This window comes from Nanorana parkeri, unplaced genomic scaffold, assembly GCF_000935625.1.
Source record: "Nanorana parkeri isolate BGI_ZX_2015 unplaced genomic scaffold, ASM93562v1 scaffold4025, whole genome shotgun sequence".
Taxonomy (NCBI): domain Eukaryota; kingdom Metazoa; phylum Chordata; class Amphibia; order Anura; family Dicroglossidae; genus Nanorana; species Nanorana parkeri.
In genome coordinates, this window is record NW_017310292.1 from 15,524 (window position 1) to 24,995 (window position 9,472).

Below are 9,472 nucleotides of genomic sequence, written 5' to 3' on the forward strand. Positions count from 1 at the left end.
GCATTCTTCTCACTGACCACCAATGTAAGGAGCATTCTTCTCACTGACCACCAATGTAAGGAGCATTCTTCTCACTGACCACCAATGTAAGGAGCATTCTTCTCACTGACCACCAATGTGTGGGGCCCCTACACTGACCACCATTGAAATGAGCCTTTCAATTGAGTGTTTTCTCATGGACCACCATTGTAATGGGCATTATTTTTCTCCACCAGTGCCCCTCCATTTGACCACCAATATGGTGTGGCTCGTGTACCATCAGCTGTAGCTATATTCATTTTTTTAGCAGGGCTCACCGAGACCTGAATGTTCTTTTAGGTGTTCCTCCATGGTAGAAAGGTTTGGAGAGGCTGCTCTGGGCCCTCTCTGTATTATAGATGGGACAATCAGCGTGCCACCTGCAGAGTCTTTTCCTATTTCATACTGAGCTTCCTTCAACTTTCACCAAACTGCTATGGGCCAGAGAGCTTCTTGCAGCACTGTGGTTGGGCCCGCTTATTACCATCTTTGTGCAGGAAGCACAACATTCACACATAATGAGGAGATATTGCTGCCTCTGTGTAATTAAAATCTATAAATAGAAATTTAATTTGTGGCTGTACCGCTATATAACGATACATCTATTATACATAAAGAAATGTTCATGTATTATTCAGCTCAGAGTGTACGTAAAGCAGCTTCAGCAATTTTGAAGTTACTTTGTATAATTTACTGGTAACCATCACATCACATCACATCCTTCCTTTCACGGTGTGTTTCCTGTACTTTCGCCCATAGTGAGTAGGGACCATAAGGAGCTTTAACTACCCCACACTCCCCCATCACCACAATCTGCATCCAAACAATACCCTGTAGTATGGTATGAGGGAACATGTGACATGCCTCACCATAGTGCTAGGCAAGTCGAAACTTGCACAGGAATCTTAATCCTTGGGGTGATTTTTCCTAACTTCCTGTGTGGTCCCCAAGACATGAAGTAGATACAGAATGTGTTTTATTAAAAGTAAAGTTGGAATCTTTGTCATATTTTTGTTGTTGTCTTCTCTGCCAGTACTGCGGAGATCTCATTTTATATATGGTCACCATACAGGTGGCCAAGCCTGTTGAGTCCTAATTTTCACTTGCTCTCAATCCTTTCCGACCCTCCTCTTGTGCCTTCTTGAAATCTGTATGTTGATGATAAATGTTGTGTAGTGTTCCACTCAGAAGTCAATGTATTTCTCATGTGTAAACGGTTCATGTTCATTTGACCTCCATGCCATTCTCTTCATATCCTGGTAATCCATGTTCACCCCGTACCTGGAATGTCCCAAGTGACCCAAGTTCAAAGCCATTGTCAAACCAAATTTTTTTATCCTTTGTAGGAATGGTTTACCTTCACCTGTAGGTGCCTCATGGATAACATTTTGGCTTGGTTTTCATTTGGTCTTGGTGGCCCAGCAGTCTTACATCTAGTAAAGGTTTCAGGTTCTTCTTAGGTATTACAAGCTGATGGGAGGTAAATGACTTCTGGTTAAAAAAAAATATCCACAGAACAGAAGATTTTCCCAAATTTGGAAGATCAAGTTGCCAATTTCTGCCCGTTTTCTTGGCTGTTGGTAATGGTTTCTTGTATCAAAGAATAGAGTTGAGGCAAGTGGAGAGGGAGGTTTAGAGTTAAAATACCTCTACACCATAATAGGTACTGGCAGACTGCCTAGAGGTGCACTTGCAGCCAGTCCCATGAGGATGGATGGGGCCTAAGCATCAGTAACCCTCATAACCTGCAGTTGGGCTTTGGAGGCTTCCACAAGTTGTTCCTGTGTGAAGTAAAGGTTTGGTACCATCCTGCTGTGAGGAGTGGATACCAGCCTCTTCACCAAGACATATCTGAGATCTCCTTCCAAGAATAAACCTAGGTCTACAGAATTTGAGTTACCTTTTGACCCAGAAACAAGTCCATTGTGAAACACCGTTTTGTAGCCACCTCATTACATGTTCACGCCCCTCATGTCAACACTCATCTTCCTTCCATCACCTGATTTATGGGTCCTACTTGCCTCCAAACAAACTGTGTTTCCTTTTACTAGATGTCTGCCTAAAAGCCTAGAAAGAAGCTTGCAACCCTAACGCCACAGTGGGAAGCCCACCCCAACAAGCTCTTGGGCCCACAAATCATGTTTAAGTGTGAATCCAGACAAAAAGCCGGCAACGATTTCTTTATCAAATCTATCGGAGACGGAGCTCAGGAGAAGAGAAGAACCACATTTTTCAGAGTGGGCATCACCTTGGGAATTTTATCCGCCCATTTCGGGGGTAGGTATACTCCCGCCGTCTGTCAGTAATGTGTATTTTCAAGTCTGTCCGGAAAACAGAAGAAAATTAATAAAATGGTGCAGGTATTGTCTGGGTTAGCTTAAATGCCATAGATGGGCAGATGTCTTACTGCGAAGGATGGCATAGGCTGGGTTGCCTACTCATTGATTTAAAGTGCCCCAGTTGTGACCGTACAGCAGGCACCTAGAAGCCTTCATGAGGGCCCCCAGAAGCCTTGAAAATCTGGAGTAATGCATTATGCAGATACATTGTTCAGTTCCAGAAGTCGAGCTTGGGCCCACCTCCCATACCAAGCGGACCACCATAGTTATGGGCCAATACCAAACCAAAGGTCCAAGTTGGAAACTGTAGCCGGTATTTGCATGATGCTCCTACAAATATCCAAAGGTCCATTCAAGTACACCTAAGAGCCTGCTTTACAGTTAGCTTAATAGTCTAAAAACCTAAATGTAGCAAATGCTGTACTATTAATAGTCACCTACATAAAATTAGCCACATAATCTATGTAATTCATATGTGACAGTAATTAAAGGGATGGCAACCTTGCCTTCAAGGACCCTTCATAATTTTCCTTGCCTCTTGGTTGACATCCATTAGGGGGGCATGGTTAGCTCTTCCTTCCCTCCGCTCAATTGAAAAGAGTTGGAGCTGACTTGGGCAGGTTAAAAATTCCTTGTGCACTATAATATTGGAATGGTGGTTCATCGCCCCCATGTGAAAGTCATACTCAAACCAGTCCTTATCCTCCGACTTGCATTGCTCAGATTGGACCGGGTATGGTTCTAGGACCTACTGAATTGTCTGACTCATGAAAATAAAATAATGACCATTTTATGAATCCAAAGGAGCTCCGATCTCATCTGTTCCAAAAAGCATCAACACATTTAAAGGGGCAGTGAAGGGTAATGAGAAATGTACTAGTCCCCGGCCCAAAGTGCTACGCCGTTAGGACCTACAAGCTTGTTGACAACTTGCAGAACATGAACAGTGAACAGTTTGTTATCTTTTCTCCAAAGAAAAGAGTACAGATGGTACTTGAGCTCAATGTTCTCATATATGGGAAGCTATCCAAGTGTCCAGTTGTTCAAAAGGTCAGGAAGACAGTGGAAAAATAACAGGGAGATCTCAACCATTATTGTATCCAAGACCACCATTATTGTATCCAAGACCCACCATCATTGTATGCAAGACCTACCATTATTGTATCCGGGGACAGACTTAATCCACCATAAATAATGGGGAGATCTCACCATTATTGTATCCAAGACCTACATCATTGTATCCAAGAACACCATTATTGTATCCAAGACCTACCATCACTGTATGCAAGACCTACCATTATTGTATCCGGGGACGGACTTAATCCACCATAAATAATGGGGAGATCTCACCATTACTGTATCCAAGACCTACCATTATTGTATGCAAGACCTACCATTATTGTATCCAAGACCTACCATCACTGTATGCAAGACCTACCATTATTGTATCCGGGGACAGACTTAATCCACCATAAATAATGGGGAGATCTCACCATTACTGTATCCAAGACCTACCATTATTGTATGCAAGACCTACCATTATTGTATACGGGGATGGACTTAGTCCACCATAAATAACGGGGGGGATCTCCCCATTATTGTATCCAAGACCTACCATTATTGTATCCGGGGATGGACTTCATCCACCATAAATAACGGGGAGATCTCACCATTATTGTATCCAAGACCTACCATTATTGTATCCGGGGACGGACTTAATCCACCATAAATAACGGAGAGATTCCACCATTGTTGTATCCAAGACCTACCATTATTGTATCCAGGGATGGACTTAATCCACCATAAATAACAGGGAGATTCCACCATTATCGTATCCAAGACCTACCATTATTGTATCCAGGGATGGACTTCATCCACCAGGTTCCACTTTTAATTCTAATATCATATTTGGTGGACCCTGCTCTGTATCCACCAACTGAGCATATGTCGCCTGACCAGATTAAGTCCCCATTCACCTGAGTTGCCTCAATAGAAGGCAAAGGTGACATTTAATCACCGCATCCAATAGGATGTCCCAGTTCTTCCTGGCTGGTATATCCAACATGAATGGTTTCCACCCAGAACTACAAATTAACTAATTTCGATGTTGTATTTCCTTATTAATGTCATTTCTGGATCATCACATTGTGTTAGCAGTAGTATCATGGTTATATAAAGCTGGGAGCTCCGTCAGCATAAGAGTCATCGAATGATCACCACTAACATAATACCCTCCAGAAATAGTCCGTGTGAGTGTCACATCAACAACCAGATATTAATACGATGAGCCAGAGACGTGCAAAGGTAAAATTACTTCTGCGACTCATCTGTCAATCAAAGACTGGCCATGGCTGTATGCAAGCACCTGCACATCCGAGCGGTCACATGGATACAGGGATGGATGCAAACTGTGTGCATCTGGGGCCGCTTATCCGTCCCTGTCCGCATGTAACTGTTTGGACTTGTGCACAGCCATAGCATCCTTCAGCCAATCATTGTTTTATACCGGCTGTGAGCAAACCCCTATGACTCCAGGGTGCAGAAATAGGTTCCTTGACAGGGTGCAGCCATGTGAATGAGGCTATAAAACAAAGGGGGGGGGGGGGGGGGGGGGAGTGTTGTGTGTGGGGAGGAGGGTGCAGGCAATGGTGATCTATATTCCCTGGATCAACAATCTCTGATGCTTAATATACCTATAATAAACCCCATAGCAGCTGCATGGGCTGCTAAGCATACATGGTTACTAGTGATTGCACATAGCAATTTAGAAACAAAAATAGTTTAAAAATTGGTGAGCATCTTTCGTATTCCCTCCTGTGGAGAAAGGGACACCTTGCTGCCTCTGTCTTTGTCTCTCTTCTCTCTCACCTTCCCCTTCATTCCTCTCTCTTCCCAACTGCTCCCATTTTTCCCATGGAGGTGAATTTTGAAACAGCATAGACAGGTTCTCAAATTTTGTCTCAGCAGCCTCTCTAACATGGGCCCCCTCCCACCCCCAGGCCCCATTGCAGCCACATGGGCTGCTGTACTGGGTTACCATAAAAAAAAAGTAGTTGACAAGCCGAGAAATTATCTTTGGTATTCCTCCTCTTGTCTCTCCGTCTCGTTGCCTCTTTTTCCTCTCTCTGCCCACCTCCTGCCTTCCTCCCATCCCCCCCCCCATATCTCTCCCTCCCTCTGTCCTTTCTCCCCAGCTTCTCTCTTTGTCTCTCTTCTCTCTCCTCCTCCTCCTCTCAATCCCTTTCTCTTCCCATCCTCTCTCGTTTTCAAATTTTACAATGGAGGTCAACTTTGAAACATCTTAGACAGGTTCTCTTTGCTGCAAATTTAAGGAAAATTTTTTGTATTGTGTGTGTCGTTTTTGCATTGCTCTTGTACACTTACAGTAGGTATTGGTTTGATATTCTTCTTGGATGACGGAGTTACTGATCTTCACCGTGCTTAGCTGCAATGTTTGAAAACATCTGAGCGGCCCACCTAACATCCATGTTATCTTTCCAGGTGCGAGGATTCTCGACCAGAAGCCTCAGACAGTGGACATGGGGAAAGATTATTACAAGATTCTGGGTATCCCTAATGGGGCCAACGAGGACGAGATCAAGAAGGCCTATCGGAAAATGGCGCTGAAATATCACCCTGACAAGAACAAGGACGCCAACGCCGAGGACAAGTTCAAGGAGATCGCGGAGGCCTACGACGTCCTCAGCGACCCCAAGAAGAGGGGGGTGTATGACCAGTACGGGGAGGAAGGTGAGGGGTGCTGGATATGTTCTAGGGGAGAGTACTTCATACGTAGGATAACATGTCCTGTCTTTTATTGGGAACAGCGGTTTTGAGTGCGATGGGTTCATGGACTGTATACTTCATACATAGAACGCAGTGTTGGAGGCACTCCTCCCAAGAGCCAGCCCACTGCTTGCATCAGGGCTGAGGGCTTTTGAGGCAGGCCACCCACGGCTTGAATTTCAGCAGGGCTAGGCCAAAATTCAAGCAATGTATGGCCAGCTTGGATTTCCCTTCCTTCAATCATGATGGGTCAACGTCACATGTGGGCGTTACCTAGGGAGGTTTGCATGCATAAGCAATTGGCCTAGGAACATACACTCCTCCAGACTGAAACACCGCCCCTTGATATTTGCATAATGCCTCCCGAGAGGCAGCACACTGCTTGTTTCAGGGCTCTTGAGGGGAGTACTAAGGCACGGTGCAGTAATGTTTTCAGGAAGCAACCTTCTGGCCTCTTCCACCAGCCATGATCTGCCTGCATTGCATAAATGGTAGAGAGACCACTAGGTATCCAATGAAAACGGACAGCTATAAGGTATCCAATGAAAACGGACAGCTTTTTTAGTCAAATTTCTTCTTGAGAGGAAGGGGAGGAACCAGGGAAGGCAAAATATATGCAACTTCAGATTTAAGTGTCGGTGCAAAATGCATATGGGGAATGAAAATCCGCTCATAACTTTATTTTAATGTGGACTGCTCCTTTAAGACTAGGAAGATTCCCTTTGTCTTCTGTGCCTCCATGCTTCTCTCTTTAACCCCATTCCCTCCTTACTCCCTTTTAGGTCTAAAAACTGGAGGCGGCTCATCCGGTAACACGGGCAGCTCCTTCCATTACACCTTCCACGGCGACCCCCACGCCACCTTCGCCTCTTTCTTCGGGGGCTCAAACCCCTTCGACATCTTCTTCGGCTCAAACCGCAACCGCATGGCCAACGGCTTCGACCACGAAGACATGGACATCGACGACGACAACGACGACCCGTTCGGCAACTTCGGCCACTTCGGCGTGAACGGCTTCCACCGGCGGCACCAGGACCAGATACACACCCGCCGGAAAGTGCAGGACCCGCCCGTGATCCACGAGCTGAAGGTGTCCCTGGAGGAGATTTATCACGGCTGTACAAAGCGGATGAAGATCACGCGGCGGCGGCTGAACCCGGACGGCCGCACCGTGAGGTCGGAGGACAAGATTCTGAACGTGGTCATCAAGAAAGGGTGGAAAGAGGGCACTAAGATCACCTTCCCGAAAGAGGGCGACGCCACGTCCGAAAACATCCCCGCAGACATCGTGTTCCTACTGAAGGACAAAGCTCACGCGCATTTCAAGAGAGACGGGTCGAACATTGTGTACACCGCCAAAATCACGCTGAAAGAGGTAGGAAGTTCCGGGAATACTGAGATTCCTTTTTTCAGGAAGTGTGCATTGTCTCTTATAGGAACCACATATAGTTTCTTCCTTTCATACTCCATGGGAGAGCGAATGAACACATTTGATTGGCTGTTATGTTCATCTGTTTGGTAAATGAGGCCTGGTGTACATCAATGTCTCCTCCAGAAAGCTACTCGAGGTATACGCATACAAATGGGCGCCTACTACAAAATGAAGGAGTCCAAAGTGGCTTCAATTGTTTGTAATACCGTCACATAAGAACATCCAATGCATTTCAGGTGCAACAAAACTGCCCCTTCATCAGGCAGGGCTGCTGCAGCACTGATTGCTGCCAAATACATTGTTATTAGGGATGCACCAATACCGGTTTTTCGATATCGAGTACCAATATTTTTTTTTCTGTACTCGCCGATACCGGAAGCTACATTATGGAAGCCAGGTGGCGTGTAATGACTCTCCACCTGGCTTCCCGATTAGCCGGGAAACCGGGGCTGCGTGTGAAGAGTCGCCACCCGGCTTCCCGATCAGCCGTGAAGCCGTCAACAAGTGACGAGAAAGCATGGGGCCGGCTAACTGATTGGCCGGGAAGCCGGCTTCATGCTCCCTCGTCACCAGGTGACAAGGAAGCATGGAGCCGGCTTTCTGGCCAATCAGGAAGCCGGGCGCCGTGTAATGACTTGTTGCCCGGCTTCCTTATTGGTCAAGAAGCTGGCCAATCAGGGCAAGGAGTCATTACCCGGCACCCGGCTTCCTGATTGGCCGTGAAGCCGGATCCATGCCCCCTCGTGACGAGGAAGCATGAAAGCCAGCTTTCTGGCCTATCGGAAAGCCGGGGGACAGGTAATGATTCGTTGCCCAGCTTCCTGATTGGCCACGCCCTCGTCACCAGGTGACGAGGGAGCATGAAAGCCAGCTTTCTGACCAATCAGAAAGTCGGGGGGGCGGATAATGACTCGACTCATTACACATTGCCGGGAAGCCGGCTCCATGTTCCCTCGTCATTTTGCCCGGCTTCCCGGCCAATCAGGAAGCTGGGCAGCATGCAATGACTCGCATTCTTCTGAGCCCTGAGGAAGAGGGGAGTTTTGTTTCCCCAAAAACGAGTTGGAAGTTTTTATGTGACATTATTACAATTAAACGCACTTTTGACTCTTTAATTTTGTGGTTTGGCACCCATTTGTATGTTGCTTCTGAGTACCCATTGAGGTAGGCCTGTGTGTTTCGAGAGCTGCCTTACCAGTGCGGATGAGCTCATGTTTGAACCAAACCCTGAGCTCCTCTGGGCATGGAGGTTCCATTGGCCACCCGCCCAATCAGCTGCAGGCTGGGGTATTTACGACCCCCCCCACCCCTACAGCTGCACATAAACAAAGGGGTGGGATGCTTCTGCTGTTATTGTCATTCTATGGCCATATAAGGTCAATGATGTCGCAGCATCCCGCCCTTTTGTTTACATGCTGTCGCGGGCTGGGAATTCCTCCAGGGCAGCGGAAGGAGCTTCCTTCATTGCTCGGAGGAGCTTTGGTCTGAACCTGATCTCATCCCTACTTACTAGTGAGCTCATATGGAAGATTTCCTTGCCGAACCATTGCATGTGCAATCCCAGCGCCTGTTAAATGTGTTTTCCTGCCGTCCTCAGCAAAGCCATCCTCACTTTATAGAGCTATCCATTGTGTGAGGTCAGGCATGTGGCAGGGCAGTGACCGCCAGACTACAGGTGACCTGTGATCCTTAAAGTTCAAGCCGAAGCATAAAACAATGGATCTGAGGTAGAAGGGTCCACACCACGGGTTCATAGTCCAGATACAATGTTATGCAAATGTTAGGTCAGGCTCCTGATCAGATGAGAAAGCCAACACGTTTCGGGAGCCCAACATCACCCCCTTCATCATGGCTTGAAGATAGTTACATAGTTACATAGTTACATAGTATTTGAGGT

The 9,472-nt window shown here is 46.6% G+C and overlaps 1 protein-coding gene across 1 annotated transcript in view; it reads left to right on the forward strand.

The window, feature by feature from the left end:
- LOC108803684 (dnaJ homolog subfamily B member 5-like) overlaps window positions 1-7,518 on the forward strand; it is a gene marked incomplete at its 3' end in the record, with an annotated part of 22,280 nt that extends 14,762 nt beyond the window's left edge. Inside the window, exons 2-4 of the mRNA XM_018575505.1 lie at window positions 2,070-2,295; window positions 5,859-6,107; window positions 6,926-7,518. Of these exons, the coding sequence (XP_018431007.1) occupies window positions 2,157-2,295; window positions 5,859-6,107; window positions 6,926-7,518 (981 nt within the window). The remainder of the gene's footprint in view (window positions 1-2,069; window positions 2,296-5,858; window positions 6,108-6,925) is intronic.
- Between the last annotated feature and the right edge of the window lie 1,954 nt (window positions 7,519-9,472).